Source organism: Phasianus colchicus, chromosome 9 (genome assembly GCF_987193195.1).
Source record: "Phasianus colchicus chromosome 9, bPhaCol1.hap1.1, whole genome shotgun sequence".
NCBI classification, from domain to species: domain Eukaryota; kingdom Metazoa; phylum Chordata; class Aves; order Galliformes; family Phasianidae; genus Phasianus; species Phasianus colchicus.
Window position 1 is genome coordinate 31,761,100 of NC_143444.1, and position 26,729 is coordinate 31,787,828.

The window sequence follows — 26,729 nt, forward strand, 5'->3', positions numbered from 1 at the left end:
TTAGTTCAACCCTTTCTGAGTAGCAGCTTCTGCTGCCCTGGCATTCCTCGAGGTGGCTTTAACTCACAGTAGGAAATTGCAGGAAATCCTTCCTTGCTTTTCTCCCATTTCTGTTTGCAGAGAAAAGCTTTATTTAGGGCAAACAATGTGCTTGGAAAACAACAGCTGGGAACCAAAGGTCAGAAGCACTGAGTAGCTGTGGTGGCTGGTTGTGGTTGCAGTTGTTAAATCCCGTGCTATATTAAATATTTAAGTAGCTATTATTGTAAGAACGCCAGTGGCAGAAATAGGTATTTTAGTACCAAAGGGGATTCATTGATGTTTGTGCAGCAGACTTACATTCGCTATTGCAGAATTTCAGCAGCCTTCTCCCATTCCTAGCGGCCTGGCTGTTCTGCTTGCATGCCATCACCAGGATGGCCTAAGGTAGGTCTGTGTTCTCTCTGACCTTGAGGAATGGGACTGACAGCTTTTTCCCTAAAATGAAACAAAGCACAAGTCATTATTTTGTTCCAATTGGGCTGTATGCTGACACTGTTATGTTACGCACTGCTATTGAGATGGAGAAAGTTTTGTCCTACTTCAGACCCCTTGTGTTTCCCTAGGCCAGACATTCTGCTTGAATATCTTCCATGCAAGGGCAGAACATGTTGCTCTGCCCTACGTTCACTGTTGCCAATTGTCTACCTGAAAGGTCAGGCCCGAGAGAACAGCGAGTGCTGCCACATCCATTTTAACCTGAGTGTACTTGGCTATAGCTGAAGTCAGGCTTGTAGGTACAACACAGCTTTTGTTGCTACAACACAACCACTAAGCCTACATGTGCACAGCTGACCAGAATCTATGATTTTACTGGGGTTCTCTAAACACGAGTTCCATTGACCTCTGATAAATGGGTGGTAGAAGTCAGCTGTCTCAGAACTGTGGGCCGCCAGGAGAGCCGTTGTCACATCTCACTGTGGATGTAGTCCTGGACTTAGGAGATAAAACTCATGTAATTACTGAACACCAATAAATGAAGTTGAAAGGTCCCCTCTCGCAGCTCCTTCACCCCCAGGAATGCTGGAAGCTTTGCTCCAGGTTCACCACCGCTGCTATTGCACTGCGCACAAGGCAGTCAGTAACATTTCAAACCTCCACAAATGGTGAAAAACAATCCTAGATGAAAAATGGAGGGTTTTATTTAAAATCTGACCGGTACGGGGCAAAATTCCTCCTCCCATCACCTCGTTGCTCTGAGCTGCCTGGCCCGCACGCACGCTGCCACGCAGGGAGAGTAAAAGGCCATGGCCACAGGTTGAGCAGTTCAGAATCAAACAGCATGTTTTGGTCTTTATTCTAACAAATGATACAACAAAAAAGTACTATTAGTGAAGGTAAGTTAAAAACATGGACCAGACAGCTAGTAAAAAGCAAAAAGAGTGACATTGTTTCCATGGTAATTACAAATTGTAAGGAAAATAAATGTGAAACTGCAGCATTACAGGAAATTTGTTAATACAGATTAAATAACGCAGTTATCCTCGCATGAATTACAAACCAAGAACAAACACGTGTAAAAAAAAATGGACAGTTGCTCTGAATATCAACCACGTGGGTTTCCAGCACAAATACATCCAGAGGGTTTTGTAACAAATCATTTCAATACATAAACCAAGAACTGCAGTAAAGTGAGTACAGTGATCTGAACAGCAGCTCCTCCAAAGGAAAAAGAAAACGCCACATTCCCTTTGCCACAAAGTAAAGCAATGTTTTGGAAGACCAGCAGAACGGTTTGGTTAAGAAACAACCCCTAGAATTCGTTTGCAACAATTTCTTGTTTCAGTTTACCAAAATCAGTGGCTGTCTTTGAAGATTTTCATAAAAACATCTCACAGCCATCATAAAAAAGCAGCGTTGAGATCAGAGAGAAGCAGGGCGAGGTGGAGCCCACAGCAGGGTGTGCAGAGCCTTCCCCTCTGCTCAGCACTCAGCAGCACGGGCTCAGCACTGCCCTGCTGAGGACCTCGGTGCAGCAGTGCTGGGGGTGCCGGGCTCTGTGCTGTGAAAGCAGCAGACCGCCTGGGATATGTATTCATCCTAAAGGGGACCACACCTTCCTTAATGCCCAACAGGGCCTTAAGGTGAAGGGAAACAAATGAAGCTCTGCTAAATCAATCCTGCTATAAAAGGTAATTTTCCAGAATTCCAAACAGGAGATGAGAAGCAGTCGCCCACAGCACAGCTGTGGACTGAGGCTCTGTGCAGACCAGAACCATTTCACCCCCAGCAGCGCCGGCCCAGCGGTGCAGAGCTCTGCAGTGCTGCTCACTGTGTCAGCACCCAGAGCCCTCCCGAGCAAAACACCAGCTTAGATAAAACGTTGGCATCAGTGTGGGTGCAGCCCCTGGTGGAGAAGTGCCCCAGCACTGCTGCACGCGCAGCACGGGGCTGTGCCTCAGTGCTGGGATGGAGCAGCATCCATAAGCCTCAGCTGTGCCCTGCAACTCACGGAGAGGAATGTCTTGGGTAGAAAACATCACCAAACGTTGGAAGGAAACGCACCGAGAAACAGTTCAGCAGTTCTTACTTAACGAGGATGACGCAGGAACCTAAAGGCAGTCACTGAGGTGGAAAAGAGAAGCGGACGGAGTCAGCTCCTTCAGCTTCAGGCTAACAAAAGCAGCCAGGTGCATTCACTGCAGTGACACAGAGGGACTTCCCTCAACAAAATCGGTGTCCAACCCACATCAGGGCAAACCCTAACACAGCCACCACTACAAACAGCTTCTGCAAACCTTAAGATATTGTATAATCACACAGGTTAAGAAACCAGAACTAGCAGATCTGCAGCCAGGGCTCAGGAAAGCACTGACACTGCCCAAAGCTCACCACGAGAAGTCAGCACTGCCTCCTCTATGCACAGAGATGTCCAGGACCTGCCTTCCCACACAAGGCTACTCTGAAAGTGTTTGTTTCTTTGTTCACATCTTGAATCCGCTGCAGCTGCTACATCACCTCAAACACCAACCCTGGGTATGAGGGCCCCTTCCTATGCCAGCAAGCTCTGCAGTACTCTGGAATAACTGGAGACACAAACTAACACAGAATACACAGTTCCTGCCCTGTGATACTGCAGAAAAAAAAAATAAGATTTTGACATTCACTTTTTATGTAGTAATATTTTTCTGCATCTGCTCAAATTTCTTAGCAACTCACGCTGCTGTGCAGCGCCCACAGCCACCCCAGCTCCACACCTGCCCCAAACCTGACCAGCAGCACCTCCCCCACAACCTGCTTGGCATTGGGTACCTGGAGGGCACAGCATAGTGTGGCCCCGCTGACACACATCCCTCCCTCCCACACAGGCTGTGGAATCGGCCCCTCCATACGTTCAGCCCGGCTCAGCAGGGTGGATCTCAGCTGAGGTGCTGTTGGTTTGTAGCACAGATGTAAAACACTGCAAGGAATTCATCATGACTTGGCAGAACAAGTCTTATCATTCCTACTGAATGTTCAACATCTACTACAAATACAGTACTGAATAACGACAATCATCCATTTCCCTTTTTCCCTCTTTTCCCTTGGATACTGAACCACTGCAGTGCCTCCGTCAGTCCGTAAGCACCACCCACCTGTCAGACCTGAAGGCTTACAGGATGCTGGATGAGGATCAGCCTCCATTCCCTATTTCCAGATGTCCCATGTGCTGCTGACAGTGCTTCACCCAGACTCCATTACAGGGCAGACTCTGCACCTCTCTGGAGCAGCCGTTGTGTTTGGACAGACAGATGCCAGCAGCTCTGAACGTCTCCTCCAGACACACCTCCACAGCCCTGACAAGTCAGCTCTTATTGCCTTGTGATGAGAGAACTCATTTATCACCTGCACGGTGAGTCAGGTCGGTACCTTTACTAAGCAGCCATGGGACTTTATGTAATAAATTTTCATACTTACCTCTATTGACTTCCAGAAAAAGTTTTAACTACAGTGCACAAAGAATATAATTTTCAAAATATTTACATTTTTGTACAATTACACCACAGCACTTTAATCTAAATCTCTTAATACAAACAAATAGCACCATTAGCCTTTTGCACAGATTCTTTCTAACAAACCAAAAGCTGGATTACTGTCAAATTAGGAGACTGGAACCACTTGGAATGAGAATAAGCTCAAGAAGGCAGAGCACTGGAACTCCCATCTATTAAAGCCACTAAGAGGAAGAAATTAATTTAGAAACATTTTAAGCATTTGCCAACAAAATCCTCCATTGAGCCCTACTCAATGTGCACCACAATTCAACTAACTCCCAGGAAAGCCTTTTCTCACACAAAGACTTGATGCTTGAGCTATTGCTCTAAGAGCTCTTCATACACATCCGTGCTTTCCAGTGGCTGCAGATGTTCGCCCGTTATGGAGCAAGTCTCCTCGGTGAGTGGGAAAGAAGGAGAAAAAACAAGGTGATACTTTCTAGCTCGTGAACTTCCAAGCATGCTAATCAACACAGCATCATGGACACGGGGAGGACTGCCAAGCCAGTTAAAGGGAACTTCTGTGCAGAGCCAACGGAAGGAAAATTAACCAACATGACAAAATTAATGCTTCGGAGAGACACGGATAGCACCAGAATGGGCTGCACTGAGGGGCTACAGGAGGTACCTCGTTCCCTGCAGAGCAAATGCTATTTCTGAAGTATATTGCAGTATGAAAATGCAATCGTTTAATGGTTACCATTTGGTTCATTCAGCTACAGAAAACGCATTCCTCCTAATTTACGCTCAACTAACATTCAAAGTACTGAACTATACAGAATGATACATAGTTTACACTTCTTGAAAACAAAGCTTGAAAGAATATAATATGGTCATCTTTAATTAGGGTGGGATGTTGGAAAGGACTAATATGCAGCTAAGACATTTCAACCTTTATGCTAATGGTCCAAGAGTGCTTTCTGTATCAACAAGAAATGTAAAAAAATTTAAAAACGAATGATAGTCCTCACAGCTGTTAAGTATCCTCAGGGCCACTGAGGTGTCAGACTACCACGCCTGCAGCACTGCATGTATAAAAGTGTGAAGGACACATCAGGAGACTTGCTGTCCATCAGGAACTAGGTTAGATGCCCATTACAGTGTCAGTAGATCAGTCATTTGATGCACGTTCCCTTTTCTTCTGGATTATTAAGTTCATCCCTTTCCCTTATCACCCACTTCTTTATCTATATCTGTGGGCTATTTGCATCCATTTGCTTTCACTGTGGTACGCTGGTATTGTTATTTTGTTATTCACCATTAACCTTCCAGTTTAATTAGAGATCAGGAAAACGGCTGGGGTCCTCCTTGTAGTCATCAGGAATAGTGAAGATGGATTCATCAAATTCATTGTAACGGAACTCCTGAAAAGTCACAGTGGCTGTGATGGTGGGAAACACAGGAATATCTGGATAGGAAGCATAACAGCACAGTAAAGATCAGAGAAATAAAGGCTTACCAATAATTACCAACAGTTATTTAATGATTTTTATGCTCAGGCCTGCTTATTATGTAGAAATCTAAGATTTTACACAGTGGCAATTCTAAGCTCCTTAAAAAAAAAAAACAAAAACACAGAGGTACTTCAGAAAAAAGTTATTTCAGAACATGCTCAAATACTCCGAGCAAGGAAACAACAGTTTTTCATTGAGTTGGGTAATGTAATCAATTCAAGGGCTTTCCTTTCACACTGCAGAATAACAACACGGAAATGAAGGTACTGCAAACACACAGACTGATCTCTTAGAATACAGGTGATGCAAGGTAAGATAACCTTGCAGTGCTGTTGTCTTTTAACCTGGCAGACAACTGAGCACAGCTGTCTGCTCACCACCACTGCAGTCAGAGGGGAGGAAGTGGAACAGAAAAGTGCAGGAACTCCTGGGTTGAGATAAGGACCGTTCAACATGAAAGTTGAGCAAACCCACACGTACAAGTGAGCATTTTAAAATGAAAAAGGCTATTTTAGAGCAAATGTTACACTGAGATTGAATATTTAAGAATTATCCTTACTAGAATGGGATTACCTTGAAACAACTTAAAGTAAAAATTCAAAGCTCAGGCTCTAAACAGAACTATGCTATTGCAATTGGATGTGGAATGTCATCTGCTCAGAATATTCAAGCTTAGACAGCTTACTGGCAGGCAAGAAGTCCTGTAACACTTACAAAATGTACTATTACTTTTTGATAGGTTATCCTAGGATAATAATAATAATCGATAGCCACAAGTAAGTTGTTTTATGTGTTTCCATTTGGCAGCAAAGGTAATGGCTTGGCTTCCATTCACCTCCAGTACATCACCAATAATATTTGAGGAAAACAAAATAATAAATGCTATCAAGTTCCTATCTCATGACTAATATAATCTTTTAATGGAAGGAAACTTCAGCTTATCTGCTCTTCTTAGAATGAAGCCCTTCCAGCATCAGGAAAACGTAAGTCACAGAGCTGGACTCCTGATAGCACTGTCCTCCTTTGAGCTTCAGATTGTCTCTTTCAAACCAAACATTCCTTGCAGGAACATAACCATGTTCCCCTGACATCTACAGCAACACGCTCTGTTATGTAAGAGTTCTTTTCCAGAACTCAGCAGGACTCCTGAGCACGCTGCATGAATAAGCACAGACATTTTCTGAAAACCAAAGCCACAAATGTTGTTAGAGCAACCTTACCTAATTTTACAGGAAAGCCTGGTGGAAGCTTCATTTGAACAAATTCTCTAAGTTTGTTAAAGTGCTTGAAGGGTGCAATTACTTCTAAAACATTCAATAATCTGAAAAGGAGAATTAACATCATAAATCATTTCACAAAATAACCCAGAGAGCAAAGTGATTAAAGAGATCTGAAAAACTACAGCATGTCTGCTGTGTGTCCCTAGAGCCCCAGTATCAGCACTGTCACTTTTAGATTGTAGTGACTCACATTGCATTGCTGTATGAGCACAAATGAACACCAAGCTATGGGTCTCTTGTCCTCATTCTACAAAAGACACTGAAGCACAAAGCCCCACAGCCTCTCCTCCAAAGATAAGGATTTTGATATGGTTGTGTATGGATTTAAAGAACATAAATTTGTGCTGAAACTTGTCAGGGGCAAGGTTTTAGTATTCTGCAGAATCAGACACATGAGTACTGTGACAAGTTAACACCACAGCTGATCACAGCTCAGGTCTCATCACATGAGACAATTACTTTGCCTTGCCAAGAGCAGGCACACGGCAGCAAGCTCTAACTGTCACAGTTAACTTCCTTAACAACACGACTTTGGTCACTATTTCCGAACTGCTGAAATCTCAGATCTGAACACTGCAGAACTCTGCAGCTCACAGGCAGGCTGCCACACTTGTTACATGAAGAAACACCCAGAGCCAACGAGTCAGACTTACGATTCGATTCCTAAGGGAAATTCCTGGCTCATCGCTATTGTTGCTTTAAAGGTTTTCTTGCTTTCTTTGCAGACCAGTTCTCTACCCAGATGAGGAGCTCTGGAAAGGGGAAGGGGGAAAGACAAAGTCAGGTTTCCCCCCCCCTCATTACAACTTCTGTTTTAAAGAAAAGAATTAAGACTCGGTTTTGAAAAACTCAGTAAAGAACCTCTACAATAAAACAGAGGCTGTGCATAGTAAACATGAGTTGGAAGCCATCTGAATTTAGATTACTGGGAGTTCTGCTAACCTTGGAGACAAGTCAGAATCAGGGAAAAGAAAATAATCTTCAAGTTACCCCATGTGAACATTTTATTAATAATCACTACAGAAAGACCTGACCATTACCTAGAAATACATAAACCAGTTGGTTTCAGGCATTAATTAAAATAGTCTATGTGTGAGCAAAGTATCAAACTGAACTAAAAAGCACAAAGTTTGTTTCACAGTTTAAGCTGGAAGCAATCTCTGAGGAAGCAGAGAAGTTACTCTTCTGTCCTCAGAGGACAATAATGGAAAACACAGAACAGAAAACAATTCTGTAACAGAATAGACAGAAGGTAACAAATCTTACTGTCCTCCAATTAAGAATATCTAGAAACCTACATTTTCCACTGAACACCCTTTTGGTAATTGATGACTAGATTTCTTTTTATTAAAACAGACACACACATCCTTCTGTGCTGTTCCAGCATACCCTACTGTTCCATACATACCCATAGTAATATGCTTGAACATTTATTCTATTTCAAATACATAAAATAGAAAACCAGTAAAAAGAATCCAAGTGCCTTTTTAGTAAGCCTGTACCGTAATGTTGTCTTCCCTGGTAACATCTGACTACAGGATAACCTATAGCATCTGTGGAGTCACAGCTCTTACCATTTTCTTCTGGGTCCTTCCACATGTAGCAAAGCTGGATAACATTCAAGTCTTGGCAGTAAACTCAACTGCTTGGATCTTTTTACAAACCAAGCTACTATAACTGAATTGAAAATATAACTGTCTGCTGCACCCCTAGAGAAGAGCACCTTGCACAAACCTGGCTAGACAAACCTGGCTAGTACAAGGAGTTCTGTATGCCACTGCATTCCAGAAGTGAGCATTTTTGCACACTGACTCTCATTAAGTCGTAAGCTTTTCTTTTAAATATGGAGAATTAGACTGTTTATTACATCATAAGAAAAGATCAGCAAATTACAGAAATGAACTTGACAGGAAATCTTTCTTAAAAACATCAGCTAAGAGGTCTGTATTTACAATAAGTCGAAATTCCAAGATGCAGGCACATGCCTACATGCATATTTTCATCTGCAGCTGATGGAATAATCTTGCTTACGTGTGCTGCTGTCAGTGTCTTCAGTCTACAGAAGAACGTTAAATATCTAGGCAATGAAAAGCAAGATCCCCCTGCTCCTTGACAGCTACAAACTAAAAAGAACTCATGAACTAGTGGACACTAAGTGTACCAATTAGCTAAGGCTGTCCATGGAAATAAAACAAACTACTTACTTTCCATTTTCAGCAGATATGTACTCTTCCCATGTAATGGTATTGGGTGATGGTGGAGTAAGGGATTGTCGTCTGACAGGCTGTTCAGAGAAACACATCTTAGCAGTTGATCTTTCCTGATGTTCTCTTACAGTTTTACTATTCAAAAGATGCACTCAGTTTGCAGCTGAAACTTCACATGGCTTTTCTCTCTCTCTTACTCCTCCCTTCCCAGACTCCATTTAGATATCAGGCCTCAAACAGTACTGTACCCAGAAGCTGGCTGGTGCAGCACACCAGCTCATCAGTTAATTCAAGTGCCTGAATGGCAAGTAATAAAGCACAAGCTCTTACAGAAATAAATCAGCCCTTCTTTAAAGGCTTGTCTGCGTGTTCCCAGATGATGTCTGGCTCATTCTGAATAGCTCTCAACTTCATGGTGATAATAACAGGCTTAATCCGTTTTAATGAAGCTAAATGAGAACGTAATTGAAAGAAGAACCAGGAAGGGCATTCAAGACAATAAATATTTGGTCTAACGAAATTAAAGTGATTTGCCACAGCTAAAAACATCTCCTGTATTAACAGACAAATTAAGACTGAAATATTCAAGAAAAGAAATGTCTCAATACAAGCACTAATCAGCACAATACACAAACAGATGAGCAGGAATACATTTACAAGTCATATTATTTTAAAATTATTACCATCAGAATGGAACAATAATATCATTTATTAATCTTGCTACATTTATTCTCTCTTGCAATGATTCACACAGTGAAAAGAATGATGTAAGTATACCTCAAAGTTTTGTTCCATCAAGTTGCCACCTTTACTCAGGCTCTCCATGATAGCTTTATTTCGAAGAATATCCTCTTCACTGAGATGTTCTCTTCTTTTTCTTGATTCTAATACAAGTCCATTAACCAGGTAGAAATCAGCCAAAAAGTTTCCTACTCTTTCCTAGAAGAAAGGAATTAGACATTGGAGAATCATAGAAGATTAAATAAAACCATTTGAATTCTTCTATATACAATTTAATTGCAGTATGGTAAGTTCAGGATTGAAATGTTTTAATGTAAATTCACACAACTAACCATATGAATTCTCATCACTCTCCCCCCAACCTACATATAGTACAGAGTAATCCCCCCAGTAACTGGTGTTTTATATCAATGGAAACTAAATGAGAGAAGAGTGCTTAAGAATCTGAGAGTGGCCAAGGGAAATCCCACTAAAAGCCCCTCCAGTACTTTGTGCTAAATGATAACTTACACACATAGTATTTTACACACTTTAGAATATAGATTTCTGATTTCACAAAAGGAAAGAGCTCTGAAAAACTAGCTCAGCAGAAAAGCTGTGGTGAATGACATTACCTGACATCCAAGTCAATACAAAGTCCTTCAGAACTATCTCAAAAAAGCAATTTCCTACATGAAAAGGCAGGTGTTTCAGTGTTTTCACACCTGAGAATTTGTGCCTCAGACTGACAACACCGGAAGGAATGTGCAAAGCAAACTGTAGCCAGAATGCTTTCATCCTTCACAGTCACAGGGACACACAGAATTCTTACGTAAATCCTGGGATGACTTTCCATTATCTACATAGTGCCATTTCCAGCAGTGTTTCTCCAGGCACACTTCAGCTGTAGTTGGCTACTTTTTTCCAAGCTACCATTCTCTTATGCAGGCAGCCCACAAGACACACAGTGTCAAACTAGTGACAACTGTGGGGACAGGGGAAGCCATTTTTCTACTCCATCCCGAACATCTGATCCTTTCACTCCTCCTTTCTTCCCAACCACATTATAACATGGCTGCCTAAACTATTTTGCCTTCAGCAATGCCAGTCTGACAACTTCCTTTGGCTTACTGTTTTGTCTTCTCGAAAAAGCCATCCCGTTTGGGCACGTGTGAAGGTGATTGATTTGGTTGATAACGTTGCTGAGTAAATATCACTGCTCATCAAAATGTCAACCTCTTCCTCTGTTTCCATCTCAGATTCCTGGAAAGAAGATTACCAAGCACAGCATAGAATTTAATGATCATGACCAATCTTTTTCTTTTTTAAAAATAATTTTAAGAAAATGAAAATCAATAAACACATTCCTTTGGCACTTTCCCCACAACTAGCACTTCTTGAGTTTCCAAACAGTTTTGTGGAAGCTCTGATGAGCTTGTTACCAAATAGCTTCAGCTTTAATGTTAATGGAAAGGACGTGGCCAAGTGTGGTTTACCCAGAGGCTCACCACCAGCCACACCCTTCATATAAACCCATCTGCTTAAGTGACTGGCAGATAGAGCTATAAACACAAGTCTGGCCAGACACAACAGGCCCACCCAGTAAGACCCTTGCACTGTTAACAACTGAACTGGCCACAGAGTGACTAAATGGGGGCAAAGCAATGGCAAGCAAGTTTGAAAATTCTACTTGAGGAGCCCTGAATTATGCCCACAGGAAATACCATAAGCAGTATGCTTCAAACTTTGAAATATATTTATCTGCCCAGAATGACACCGTATTTTCCAACAGATTTGAATTCTATTTCTCCCCGATTTCTTAGATCGCATTAAGAAGCAGTTTTTCAAAATAAAAGCTTATAAGCTTGTATCAGCTGAACAAAACTTCAGTGTGCATTTCTTTGGAGTTTGGGTCTTTCGGAGAGGTGCACCTTGTTCAGTAAATTCAGACTTCAGATGGAAAGTAAAGGGTTGAGGTGTTGCACAGCCTCTGCTCACACAGACCCTTACCTCATGATGTATTCGCTGGTAAACTTTTTGTTCATTGTCTAAAACTACAAAAGATTCAGAGGGTGCTGCATCACCATTAAAAATGAAGCTTAAATCCCCTCGTTGGCACTTCATGTCAGTAAAATCTATCAGAGTTGTGTCCAGCCTGTGAAAATGCACCAGAACATTAAAAGAAGTTACCCATAAACAGTTATACGTGTTGATTGATAAGCTCTGCTTTCAAGGAGAAGCTTTTGATTACTATTATGATTTATTTATTGGCACAAACAAGTTAAGGTTCAAGTCTTCATAGAATATTCCATTATTTAAGCCTGGATATAGAAATAAAAGTTGGGTAAGAAACACTCAATAGGTTTCACATTACGCTTACCATGAGCTGGATGGGGAGTTGGACTAGATGGCCCTCAGAGGCCTCTAAGGATTCTATGAAAATATGGCCTATTTTTATGCCAACTTCATAGAAGTGCCATCTATACCTTAATATTGTATTTTTAGCATCCGCTATATACACACAACGTTTTCTAAAGAAAAACAGCAGAAGGAAGTTACAGGAATTATGTAGCTAGTATGTGCTACACATTGAGAAACGTAACTACTCCCTGCAACAAACATCTGCAGCCCCAGAGCTGAGTAGCCCTGGTAAGATGTGATTGCAGTTGCAATGAGGACTAAGAAACAGCCTCAATCCCCATTTGAAACATCTCAGTTACTGTTGTTATTCTTTTCTCTCACCAACAGAAAAGAAATGTTCCTGCTGAGCTGGAAATGAAGAGCTGGAGCCAAGAACAAAGATCTCTCTAGCGACTAACACGTATTATTGCTAGAGTATTTCCTTCTTTGTAAAGTTGGTTAAAGAGCCTGAATTCAGAAGCCACTTCAGTTCTAAAGGGTGGTTGCTTAATACTCATCATGTATTGGCCTCTGAATTCATGAAAGAATCTGTAGTTACTTCCTTGGAGTGTCAGCCTCACAACTCCCCTCTGTACAAGCAGAAGAGAGAAATGAGAAGGAAAACAAATGGTCTCAATGGACTCAAGTCTAACCTACGTTCACCTATCTATGCTAAAAAGCTGTAGTAAGAAAACAAGATGTCTATAGTCTTCTGAATCATAACTTTATTTTCCCTCGTTAAAATTTAGGAACCAAAAGGGAAAAGACACCTGAGCCCAAAATCACAATCTAAGGCAGCTGAACAGCCAGGCTCAGCAGAAGTCCAGGAATCTGTGAATCCTTCACAGAGAGCATTTTACATAACCTGGAGCAGCAATATTTCTCCAGAAAATACTGAAAGCTCACTTATATTTGTAACACAGATTTTCAGATATGAAATTCCTGTTTTTCAATCAATCATTGCCAAACTGTGTAAAAGCCTCTATCTACCAGACAGAACTGGTTTTGCTTTATGTGAAGTGACTTGAGAATTAAAGCTAACTTCAAACTAATAGAGGAAAAGGACTGTAGATGAAAGCAGTTCCTGCCTCCAAGCACCTATGTACCACCACAATGGTGTTTCACAAGCATTTGCAAGCAATCACTTTCAGACCACAGTGAAACCAGCGTTTTCACCAACATGCAGACATTTGTGACTTAGTAAACTCAAATGGCAAATCAGTGCTTACCTGATATTTATACCTTGTTTGTGTATTTTACACGCATCAGAAGGCAGAATTCGGGAAAGTAAAGGCACTAGAAGTAGGCAGAGACATTGGACAATTAGAACAATGAAGTTTTCCTCAAAGTACCTTGCAGAGAAACTGCACCCCACCTTGAATTTCAATGTGCTGTAATATAAAAATACAGCATATCCATTTTCCATCATAATCTCAACACAACCACACTAACGTCACGCTTGTCTATTAACTAACTGCAGGACTGATACACACTTGTACACAATATCTTCAGCAAAATAAAACTTGAAGTCTCCTCATTTTAAATGAACTAAACCATTTATGAATTCTAATAACTTCTAACTGTCTGGAATTTTAATTCTGCAGTTGGATATTTTATTTGAATATTATGCCAGCTGAAAGCCCAGCTACAATTAAAGCAGAACATAGACAAGCAGAAGACAAATCCAAAGCACTAAGGTTTAAAACCTAAGGAAAGGTTAAACTACCAGAGGAACTGAGAGCCAGCTCAGTGTTACGAGCTGGATATGTGAGATATATATATTTAAAATAAGCTGTGCTTATTTTAAAAAGCACCATTTACTGCAATAAGAACAAACACAATGGCATTTCAGCTCCTTCTTCAAACAGCACCATGAAGAACTGAGACCACCTGCAGAACTGAGCTCGCTCAGAGCACCAATGATCAGCACCAACACACTGCCCAGGGCACCTTTCTCCCCTCAGGAGAGTACACAAACATGGGAATGATGCAGGCAGAGGAATGCCCTCCTGCATGGTGATACTCCTGGAGAAGACGACCACTAGGAGCTGGTGCCAAGCAATTAAATGCCACAAGTCCTGTCATTCAGCTGAACTGCTCAAAGCACTGCTCTGCAGTGACACCAAATGACCAGATTCAGGCATTATAATATTTTGTTTTTATAACCATACTCTTTAACAGCTTGTTTCCCTCCCCATCTCATATTGTGTGCCTAGATTACAGAATTAAACTAGAAAAAGTCATAAAAAAATAACTCAAAAAAAAAAAGTGTCTCTCCTTTATTTGCAACTTCAGTCTCCACAACACGATTATGAATTTTCCAAAACACAAACTGGAAACAAATCATCTCAGCTTGAGAGAACAGGTGTGTGGAGGCCTGATAATATTATCTCCCAATGAAAAGGGATATGCAGTCACTTACCCCAACTTTGAAAATCCCAGTGAAGCTCTAGATAGAAGTCACCTAGCTGAGATGAAAAGAATATATTAACATTTCGGTCAACTGAAAAATGTGCTGAAAGTTAAGCAAAGTTTGTGTTTTGCCAAAAAGATACCTTCTTCCCCCTCTGATGTAAGTAGTTGAACTTCAATTGAAATTCAACATTTCTGAAGCTTCACCAAAAGCAGAATCAGTAATGCTAAACATGTGCTTCATTTAAGCTACCAATCTTTAATGATTTTTTTTTTGGAAAAAAGTTATGAAGCAATTAAGCTGTGAACAAAAAAGAAATTGTAAATCCCAATTTTAAAAGCCTACAGAGCTCTTTGTTTGCTTTGACTGACCACACCTAACTCATTCTCTGTCTGAATCAATGGATCAGGTTTCGCCTACCAGTATCCACATACAAACTCCAATTTATACTCTAGAAATACACTCCCAATCGTCAATACTGACAATTGTTTGACTGTGCTTAAGAAAAACTGGCTGCTGCATGCAGATGGAGAACTAAATGTAAAAAAAAAAACTCCCTTTCTTTACCAAGCATTAAACAAAGAAACAAAAAATATCATTCGTGATTCGTGACAGGATGTAACAGCAACTTCTTCATCAAGCTGAGATTTAAGGAAGCCTTCTAAACCAATGAAATAAGCACAGATTGAAAACACATTCTTTGACTTTCAGGTTGAAAAGATGACAGAAAAGTCTCTCTTATCTAAAGCATTTTTCTGACTGAATTTCTAGAATTTGAGGGGGGAGCATCTTAGGAATGCGCATCGTTCTGTGAGACTTTGAAATGGACAAAAACCTTTTTTTCTTTTATCAGTTTGCTAAAGCATCCTTACTATATGAACAAAAGCTACCAGTTTCATCACAATCCATTTTTTGCCAACAAAGCTGCCTTCAATTTACCTACCTCTTTCAGGGCTTTTAATAATCGAGGTCGCTTTTCTTCAACACTTTCCCTGGACTGCTGTTTAAGCTTCCTTAGGAGTGCTGTAACTGAACAGAAGTTAAATATAAGGTAAAACTGTGCTACTTGGGTAACTGCAGCTTAGTGCTGTCATGCAACAGATTTTTAAAAAATGAGAAATAATTGCTGTTAATAAAGCATTTCATCACTTTGAAGTAATGCACTTCAAGTTACAGTAATTATAAATAACTCATGATCACAGTAGGAAGGAAATCTTCAGAAACGGCTTATAATATAAAGTATTTGATTACGTCAAGATATTTACTAATACATGTGTACATGTGTAAAAAGACACATGGGTATGCATATATATTGCTGAATGTGATATAGAAAATTCTTCAGCAATGATCTTACTCATTTGCCTGTCTCCATAGCTGATGGCTTCTGCAAGAGGGCTCCATCCCTGAGCATTTTTCACCTTTACTGGAGCATTGTGGGCTAAAAGCAAGTGGGCACATTCTGTAACAAAGCAGCAATAATTACTTTCAGTAAACATAATGGGTATTGCAATTACATAATTCATGATAGAGGAAACAGTAAAGGAAACAAGAATAAAACAACTAGTGGATATTCAATGTATTAAGCATCATCAAAACACATATCCAAATTATGAACTCAAGCTATAAATAATTTTTTAAAGCATTCTTGAAATTATTTATAGTATTTTCCTGTTAAATATGAGCACTGAAAACATCATTGGCAATCAACAACCAATAGCATTTCCACTGAAAAACATTTCCTTATGCTTTTTGTAAAGATGTACTGTTGTGTATACACACTCACTTCTCTATATAAAAAATACTTTAAAATGCTTGTTAAATCACCTCTATGTAATGTCTCTCTCTCTGAAGTGTTAGAAAACGTGCATTACATGCTGTGCAGCAAGCAAGAGTTATCCTAGGACTAACAGAGCGTATAGATAAAGCACAGCAGCACAGAGCTCCACTTGCCATGCACTACGTTGTTTGTCCATGCATCAATAAAGCATGTCTTGATGCTCTCCTGGCCTCTTGGCATGTGTGTGTTGTGCTAACAGAGCACACCAACATTCCATAAACACCACGCCAGTTCCTACCACAGTCTCAGCTCAACTTGCATTGCCTTCTCTATCTAAGGATAAAAGCTGATGATAGAATCAGGAGTAGCCCTTAGAATTCAGAAGAGAAGAAATGGTTCACTATTTCCACGTTTTGAATAAGCTGTCCTCATTTTAAATGGTCCTTCCATTTCTAACTATGGAAAGCTTCCTCACCACAACTCATTAAAATCTACCTGACCTATCTGCAGATGATACAGCAGCATGGAGCGGGAGCTGCAGGCTAAAGAAACATCTCATTATGAATAGGATGGGCAGGAACTGCAGATAGAGGGACTTCCTGATTCTTCGCCTACAGGTGTTACAGGAAACCTTACCAGTCACTCAAGATGCAAAAATCATGAGTCACTGGAAAACGTGGTGTTAGGAAAGGAAGAGATGCTTTACTGGTGAATACACTATCCTTTGTGGTAAACAAACAAAAGCCCTAAGTACTCTGTCCAGAAACATGCAGAGATATTTTCTGCAGTTGCTCAAACAGAGCCTAAAGCAATGACAACACTCACATGGAACAGGCATTTACCAGCCAGATCCCATTTCCAGTTAAACAAACAGGATGCCAGTTCACCCTGCAATTCACCAAAGTCTGGCTGCAATGCTGCTATGTGCACCCAAGCAGTCTACATGCATCATCCCCAGAAAAGCCGACCATCAGCATCAGTGAGACTGGCTAACATGGCAGCAAAGGTCCTGGGGTTCTGAGAGGATCAAAGACCAAGCAGGAGTGAAAGTCAAAACAGGAAAACCAGGTATTGTTCTTGACATCATATACCAATAGTCCTGCTCCAGCCAAGCTACATAAAGGCTTACCATAAATATCCCAAGTAATTAAGGGCTTTACACATGGGATGGCTGACAAAGAAGCCAAGAGGCAAACTACAAAGCAAGATCTCAAATACGCAGCCAAAGAAGAAAGAAGTAAAGGGAAGAACTGCTTCTCCTCTCCTTGCTATGCTATGTGCCACGATAATCAAGCAATCTGACAGCACTGAACAGTAAGGGCTTTTCATCCTAGAGCTGAAACATAAAATAACCACAGTTCAAGAGAAAAAGTATTCAAGTGTACCGAATTAAGGGCGATAAATTCTTTTCTATCACTTGGTATCAAAAGAAGCATCTTTGATCAAAATCATTTGTACTTCAGTGATATGATACCGCTGCAGTTAACAATAACCCAGCTACAGAGCCGTACCACACACCAGGTGCAGGACTCACACAGCTTGACAAAACCAAGGCATTCTTTCTCTTGTTTCAGTAGTGAAAAAGAATTCTACTGTCATGGAGACTTAATCATATTCCAAGTTGTTGTTTTTTCCCCCAGTCTTGAAATATGCCTACTTCAACGCTTTCTATTTCAAATAGAAATGTGAATCCTTTGCCTTGAAATGCTGCTGTAAAAAAAAAAAAAAAGTCCCCCAAGGATATCTGAAAGAGTGACAGCCATCAGGGATCAACAGGTAGCACAGCCTGGTAGGCTGTCCTGGATCCTGCAGAGAGCAGCCAGTCCTGGAACACAAAGAAGCAGACAGGCAGCGGGCAGAAATCTGGATCAGGTGAAGAAAGGAATGTGCAAAAGGCAGGAAAGTGATTACGTTTCCACTCGCAGAGTCACTTTATTCTAGAAAATATTTTCATTCATAATGGAGAAAAAGCCAACAGGGGTGGTTCAAGACCTCTAATGAGCAGATTGGTAACAACCACAGCAAAACTGTTAACCAGGAAAGCAACGAAGAAAAAGGGCACCATCACATGAACAGGAATAATAAGACTTCTGCTAATGGCATTAAAACAGAGATCTGCCTGGATGAAGACTCCTGCCTACCCAGACTGAATGTGTCCCACCCCTGTTTGGACACCACGAGGACACAGGCACGAATGTGCTTGCCTCCACTGCTCAAAGCTGTTTCTTGTTTCTCAATCTTCTATGATATTGCAAGTCCTTCTAACTCTGCAATAAGACAGAAGCTAGTTCTTGTTCCAGGCTCACGAAGGAGTCCAGCTGTCAGAACCCCTTCTCTGCCACTCTCTCCTTCCGACCCAGCCCTCCCCCTGCCTGGCTCCCTGATTTTGGCCTAACAGGCAGCCCTACCTTCCTGACAGACTTTTCTCTTTCACATCTGGGCAGCCTTTACTTTACTTACCTCAACTTTCAACAAGTTTCAAACACAAGATCACATTCAGAAAAATTGAACTGTATTTTTTTACTTTTGCCTCTACGTTCTCAGGACAACTTAAAAGTAACAAAACCAAAGGTTTTACCAACCTTTATGTCCCAACATCACAGCAAGATGCAAAGGAGTGTTTCCTAAAATAAAAAGGGGAAAAAAAAGAGATTAGGTCCAACGTTACAGAATTCATTGCAACTCCTTCAGGAGTCAGGACACACAGCTCCCATGCTGTGTATTAAGAAACTATACAGCCTAAGAAAGGAGCAGGTACACATACACCAGAGCAGTTTCTATGCAAGTCCAACATACAGGTTTTTGATTATACTTGTTAAAATAAATATAGCTGAAACATTCATGGATCAGCAGAGCTTCTTAATTATACCTTGAAATCTGCCAAAGTGGTACAATTATATCTTCAAGGAGGCAATAACCCAAACCTCTGTACTCATGGTCTGAGGAATATGATATTTTATAAAGAATGACATATCTAGGGTAAAAGCTACTCAAAGATATGACACTTATTAAAGTTTTAGGAGCATATTTTATTAATTTTTCAAAGACTGAGTATAAAATTTTTACTAATACAGCAATGGACATGTTGCAGAATAAAAATCATTTCCCTAAAGAAAACCCAACCATCCACCACCACCTTCTGGTTACTTCAATGCCATGTTTCCAAAGGAAGCTTCCAAGACTACTGGCAGATATTAAAAACATGAGTATTTTCCTGTCCATAGGTGACCCATTTTAGACTTCTGCTCTTAGATATGCACAGTAAGGTACAGAGAGCTGTTTTTCTGGATTATTGCTGCTAGCAGAATCCTGATACATTTTATTTTGGGGGCTCAAGGATATAGGAACCTTCCATTTAAATGTTTTCTTGCAAAGTTAAGAAATACTACTTGTAAACAAGTTTCTTTTGCAATTATATCAAACATAGTTGATTTTAGAAGTATTTTACAGCATCATGTTAGCAATAAGCACTTGCTGCACGCCAAGGATGATGCACATCTCAAAGATGCAATCCAAAGCATTCATAGATTGCTGTATGAAGCAATTACCAACACACCACAGTATCATGGAATCTCTGATCAAGATAGGCAAGCAGTCAAAGTCAGAGTTTGTGAGTGGTTTTCAATTAGCCTTCCAAAAAAAGAAACAAAAAACAATAGCAAAAGAAACCACACCTTTCAAACACTGCATAAGAAGAGCCAGACAGCTCCAATACCTACAACAGCTTGGCATATTGGGAAGAAACAACAAAATGAAAGTTAACCAAGTGTTTGGCAGCCTTCCTGAGAGATGTGGTGAACATTTCAGCTGATAAATGGGAAATGCAGTTGTGCAATATCACAGCATTTCAAAACCCCTCTGGACAAGGTTCTGAGCAACCTGAACCGACTTTGATGCTGTCTGTTTTGTGCAGGATGCTGCACTACATCACCTCCAAAATGCTCTTCCGGAACAGATTTTACTTTGATATTCAATCTTTACACCAAAAAGTATGCAACTCAAAAACTGAACAGGAAGCTTACAGACAAGGTGGGGAAGGAAAAGAAGGACGCAGAGCAACAGTCATTACAATAATTGAGAAAGCAAAGACATTAGAATCTATCAATTCCAGAATGAAAAATAAAAAGCAGTTTGTGAGGGAGATGAAAAGATGTAATATGCTTCTTGCTGGTCTTTAACCAGTGGGACTCTAACAAAGAGGAGTGTAAGGCTTTACCAACATCTCTGAGATAAAACAAGATGTTTGCTGTAGCACCAAGGGAGAGGTAAAGCCTCAGGGAAGGGAGGAGAAGGAAATTCAAGGCAAGCACAAAGGAGAGGGACATTGTGGCACCTGGAAACACTGCCATTCCTATAGCACTCTGCATCGCTCCAGCCTTTTATCACTGCCCAGGACAAGTCCTTGTCAGACACCACTGGATGCAGAACAGCCACAAAACCATGCACCTTTTCATTCCAGCACAAATCCATTGCTGCTTCACAAACAGCACTCCCATGGAGGTCAGGCACCCAAATATGTTTGTGGGCCTAGGCCTGGCAACAGAGTATTTGTCTCACTCTCAGATCCTCTCCCCAAATGGTTACCATCTCAGCAGGAACTGATAAACAAAGCCAGCTTTGGCACATTCAAAAAACAAACACAGAGCAGAATCTTCCTGTTCCATCACTAATCATCCTCCTTAACATCTGATAAATCTGTAGAGCTGCTGATGGTCTTTGAGGCAAACAAAATGACTTTTCCCAGTAGCAAAGTTAAGTCAGAGTTACCAAATAAGCCATTCAAACTATTCCAGGTTAGATGTCACAAAACAAAGAAATTATGCTGAGGAATTACTCAGTATACAGAATGCCTCTGTCCAATCTTCAGCATCTCTGCTCCAAGAGGAGGGAGGAGAAGAGCTGTCCAAAGAGAAAGGCTCCTTGTTTGTCTGACCACAGTCTTAAGTGCATTCATTCTGCATGGGAAAACTGAGGGAAGGCAAAGGTGTCAGGACAGATGTGTCCAGACTAGGCCATCCAGCCACTGTCACTCAACACCCCCAAGCAGAGGCAGCAGTGCTGATCTGGCTCAGAAGTGGGCAACAGCCAAAGTCTTCCCAGAGATCTCATCTCAGAAGCCTGGCTGGCCAGCAGGCACATTTCACTGCTCCTCCTTCAGGAAAGCTGGGGATCTAGAAGTGTATATGCGGCCCCAGCAGCTGCGAGGGCAGAGCCACACAATTACACTCCCTCTAGCACTCAAGACTCATGAATTAAGTAGCACCAGCATTTACAGGACTCAAGTGGAACCATCCCACTGGAATTCTATAATGCTACAACCTCCAGCTCCATCAACCCTAGAATATAAACCACAAATCATGTTTAGTTGCTTAAGCTTGGCGTCTGCCAGAACAAGCACGAGGGTAGGAGAGGGGAGTTCCACTTCTTACAGCTGCAAGGACAGCTGTAACAGCTCGAGGCGTTCGGTGAACTGCTGCATAATCACAACAGGAAGTGCCAGGAACACACGTGGCTCTGCAAGGGACAGCTTCTGCTAAGACAAAAGAGGGTGCAGCTTCACTGTGATATGTTTACCTGTGTGATAGAGCTGTAATTATTTACAGTACTCTTCTTATTAAGAGGCTGACGTACACTTCTGATGACTTCACTGCAATATAACAGTAACTTGATGTGATTGTTTCTAGACTTACTACAGGTGGATATCTGTAGGTACATGGATACACTTGAAAAGTTGCAACCAAATTTCTTCTCCTTTAGGTTTCTTTTTTGACAACAGCTTGATTCACCTTAGAAATAAATCTCACTTATCCCTTCCATCTACAGAAGGTTTTTTCAGTGTCCATAGCTTCAGAAACCAGCATTTACATTTCCCTGCCCAAGTTTAGGCTGAGTAGCCTACAAGGCCTTAACCTGAGATAGCAGTGATACAGCAGTGCCTGAAGTCCTGCAGGTCTCCAGCCAGGCCGTGCAACAAAAACCATCTGTACTTCCCTAATGAAAGGTTAAAAGTTATACACAGTCATGTAGACACCTGGCACACCTACGAGGCAGCTGAGTGTTTTTTGATAGTAATTCAGCAAAATTTATCTATTTCAGAAACAACTGTTTTCTTCTGAAAATATGTTTAAGCTTTTAAATGTGTGTTACAGCAAAAATAAAAGTAATCTAAAAACATAAACAAGCTCCTGCCTTTCAGAATAATGATACTGGTCTTACCAACGAGAAATACTTTTTTTGAGGTTAATTCAGAGTGCAGCCTGGCTAGCTCTCCCATTTATTAATACAGCCAGCATTTGTTTTATCAGAACACCACCAGTCTAACGTTCTATGGGACGTGGCTTTTCTACTTAACCGCTCACTAAAAATGGAAGTGAATTATAAATAGTAACTGTTACTAGAAGTTGTTCCTCTTCTCTGTCACTTCCTTATCATGCTCTAGGATTCTTCAGGCTTACTTCTGAGTGGAATTGTAAGCTGAAGTTATCTACCCCAAATAACTCACAATTCAAATATGTAAACAAGTGGCAGATGGATTCAGGCAGGAAGAAAACAATAACAAGGAAGTAGCAGTCAGGCCTTCGGTATGTCAAGGCACCAAGGGTTTGGTTTTGTTGCTGGTTTCTGGTTTTGTTTTGGATTGGTTGGCTTGGTTTTTTGTGGGTTTTTGGTTGGTTTGCCTTTTTTTTTTTTTAATTTAAGGACAAGAGAACAGTGAAAGTAGAACTTTGGAAGAAGATGGGACAGAAATCCACACTGTTCCTGTTGTAAACAGTAGTGAAAATGAAGAAAAGTTCATTAAAAAAATACATATATACTATTAAAAGTATATAAACATACATAAAAAGATGGTATCAACATTTGTGATAGACACTGAAGACTGCAGTTCAGCAAAGATGGGTCATCAGTGCCTTCAAAGTACAAACACTAAGCTACAGCAATGAGTCATTTGATAGGAACTGGAAGAGATGTAGGGAAGAAAGCAGCAGAAGGCATACAGGGAGAAGGTTTCTTTCCAAGCCTGTTGCTTTCATTCTACCAGACTTTGCTGCAACTCTTGGAATGAAGATGACAGGATAAATATATCTGTAGCTATATTTATAGCAGGCTACTTAGAAAAATGTTATGACAGTTGTAAGAAATGCTCCTTCCTATCTCAGTTGAGGAAACTGAGCCGTGAGCTACTCCAGCATTCATCAGTTTGTGGTTCAGAGTGCTTTATAATATCATGGAGATAGTTTTAAATTTCTAATTATATTATTTTTCCCATCGTATCAATCCTAAGATTGCCCTATATTACTGTTTGGTTTTCTTTTACACAGTACAATTAAGTAAAACAAAGGGAACACTTATCTCATCATCAGAAAAAGAGAGTAACTCTACCCTTTAATCACAACTTGCCCAGACACCACATGCAGGATGACTTACAGCCTCCTGCAGAAGCGTATCACCTTACTTTGGAAAAAGGCAGAAAACACACAGACAAAAGCTAACCATGAAACTTCAGCTGACTTGGCAGGCTAATTTATTTTACAACGTAAAACATCCCCCAAATTAAACATATCATTTTTAAACGCCCTATCAAGTCTTCGAATAGTTGCACATTTTAAAGTAACGCGAGGCTCATTTTTCTACCTCTGTTACTATTGCTTCTCTGTCCAAAGCAAGTAGGAAAAGCAGATTACATCTTCTGGGATTTGCTTCTTTCAAATCCCAAAGCTATATATATAAATATATATACACACACACACACATATATATAAAATTTTTGTTTAAGCTGGGGAAAACCTAAAGATAATTCCACACCAACAGTCAAAGCCACCACTCCCAAGTGTCCCCTAAGCCCCATCATCCCTAAAAGCAAACAGGTGACAGTTCACACACTTCAAAAAAGAAAAAGAAAAGGCGTTCTTGCACAAACACATCTTTGGGTCTGAAGCAAGACTTTGTAAGAGGAAGTTCTTCCAGGACAACACAAATAGCAGCATGCACTCGTTCCTATTAGTGAAATTCCAGGACACCCTGGTGATACGAGACACAGCCACACTGCTGTGCAGAAAGAGCTCATTGCAACTCCCAGCACAGCTAACCTCACTCAAACCTCAGGGAAGATAAATGCACAACAATTAAAAACAGAACCATCACGATTGGAGCCCCCCAATCCAGACCCCATGCCTACATTCCTCAGTGCCACATCCCCACGGCTCCAAACACCCCCAGGGCTGTGACCCCCACCCCCGTGCAGCGCAGCACCACAGCCTGTGCCTCACAACCTCCTGTAGCAGGAAGAGATGAGAGCTTGAGCTAAGCAGAAATGAGACAGCGAGGGCTGACGAAACTCTCCAAAAACATGACAGACGAAGGAAAAAGCAGCTCACACAAAGCAGAACGGACAACGTATGCATCAAGCGGTGCTGCTGGGCCCGGTGAGCACCGCGGGTCCGGCCCGGGCTCCTGAGGCAGTTCCACAGGGGGGCAGGCAGGCAGGAGGGCAGGCAGGCAGGAAAGCAGGCAGCACGAGGGCAGGCAGGCAGGCAGCACAGTCCACCCCCAGCAGCCCCGAGCACGGCCTCGCCCGCCGCTCACCGTGGCTGTCCTTCTGGCCGATGCCCTGCGTGCGGATGAGCGCCGACAGCCGCCTCACGTCCCCCTTGAAGACGCACTCGTGCACGGGGAAGTGCGCGGGGCTCCGCTCGGGCTCCGCGGCCGGGCCCGTCCCGCCGCCCGCCGGGCCGCCCTTCAGCGGCAGCCGCTGCTGGTGGTGGTGGTGGTTGCTGAAGATGCGGTGCCCCCCGGCCCGGCCGCCTTTGCCGCCGCTCCCGCGCCCCCCGGTGAAGACGGCTCCGGGCGCGGCGGCCGCCTCCTCCTCGCCGTGCCCCAGCAGGTCCCCGTCCTCCTTGCTGGGTTTGTGGTCCCTGCGCAGCGAGCGCAGCTTCTCGCCGGTCATCGCCGGCGGCGGCCCCGCGGGCGGGGAGGGGGGGGACCCCGCCGGGAGACTGGCCGCGGCCGGAGGGACGAGGCGCTCAGAGCCGCGGCGGCGAGTCCCGTCCCGTCGGCATCCCCCGCCTCAAACGGCCGCGGCGCTGAGGAGCTCGACGCCCGCCCACCTCCGTCTGATGCCTCCCGCCCGCGGGGGCCCGCTCAACGGCCCGGCGCCGCCGCCATCTTGGCCGGAAACTCCCGCGAGAGGCGCGGCGCGGGGCGAGACTTGGCGGCACCGCGAGACGGCGGCGGGACGCCGCCCCTGAGCGCCGTGTCAGCGCGGGCGGGCGGGCGCCCCGCAGCGGGCAGAGCTGGGCGCGGCTGCTGGCCGCCTTGGTGGGGTTACCTCACGGGTGTAGAATCATAGAGTGGTCACGGTTGGAGAAGCCCTCTGAGCTCACCAAGTCCAATCAAAGCCCACCTCACCGTGCCCACCGGCCGTGTCCCCTGGTGCCACACCAGTGCCACGGCACGGAGCCCCTCCAGGGGCGAGCAGCCCGTGCCACTCAGTGCCTGACCGCCAGCAGCGCCTGCCTGCAAACCCGCAAACCCACGTCCCAGCTGTCTGAAGTGCTGCATTTCCAAAGGAAGGAAGGCACGCGGGTTTGCTGAGGAGAAAACCACAGCCTGTAGTGCCATCGCAGCAACCCAGATTCTCAGTCCATGGCAAAAGTTTTCTCTGAAAGTAGGATCACACGATGCTTGGGTTAGAAGGAAGCCCAAAGCCCCCCATCCCACCCCTGCTCTGAGCTTTTCTCCCCCTCACCCAGCTCGGCTGCCCGCAGCCCATCCATGGCCTCTGCACCCCCAGGGATGGAGCACCCACAGCTCTGGGCAGCACTGCTGGGGCCTCACCGCCTCTGGGTGAACAACTTCCCCCTCACATCTGACCTAAATCTCCTCTTTTTCAGCTTAAAGCCATTCCCCCTTGTCCTGTCTACCCACGTACAAAGTCGTTCTCCTGTTTATCAGCTCTGCGCAAGTACCGAAGGCAGCAATGAGCTCCCTCTGGAGCCTTCTCTTCAAGCTCAGTAAGCCCAGCTCCCTCAGCTACAAACTGATTCCTTTCAGGTCCAGTTGTGAGGAGGCAAGCTGGCACAGCAATGGCTTGGTTAGAGGTTTAGTTACTCAGCTCTGGACAACAATGTCCACCCCTGCTGCATGCCAGGTGTGTACACAAACCATGCAATAAACCCAAGGAGTCCATTCACCTCCCTTGTAAAGAGCATGGGGTGACTACTGGTTACAAAAGGTCAAATGGCTTTGTTCATTCAACACCACCTCCTCAAATCACCATTCTTGCACGGTGGACAAATTGTCACCCTTAAAAGCAGAGTGATGGAAGACAGAGCAGTTGTCCTGTCCCTGTGTCAGTACTTGCAGATGCATTATTGTTTTATAAAGCAACTGCATCACAACAGATTGGTGTTTCCCAAAAGCTGCTTCTTCAGCATCAGTTCTGCAAGCACTTACAATAGTGCAATGA

General features: G+C 42.7%; 1 protein-coding gene across 1 annotated transcript; it reads right to left on the bottom strand.

The window, feature by feature from the left end:
* Positions 1-1,312: 1,312 nt before the first annotated feature.
* On the bottom strand, positions 1,313-25,441 carry ANKRD13C (ankyrin repeat domain 13C). Its single transcript, XM_031604322.2, has 13 exons — positions 24,848-25,441; positions 18,847-18,888; positions 15,842-15,946; positions 15,431-15,516; positions 14,497-14,542; positions 13,304-13,370; positions 11,685-11,829; positions 10,806-10,937; positions 9,732-9,893; positions 8,952-9,031; positions 7,401-7,499; positions 6,688-6,788; positions 1,313-5,421 (listed from the first exon to the last, which is right to left on the bottom strand). The coding sequence occupies exons 1-13, from the start codon at positions 25,206-25,208 to the stop codon at positions 5,291-5,293; spliced, it is 1,557 nt and encodes a 518-aa protein (XP_031460182.2). The 5' UTR covers positions 25,209-25,441; the 3' UTR covers positions 1,313-5,290.
* Positions 25,442-26,729: the final 1,288 nt, after the last annotated feature.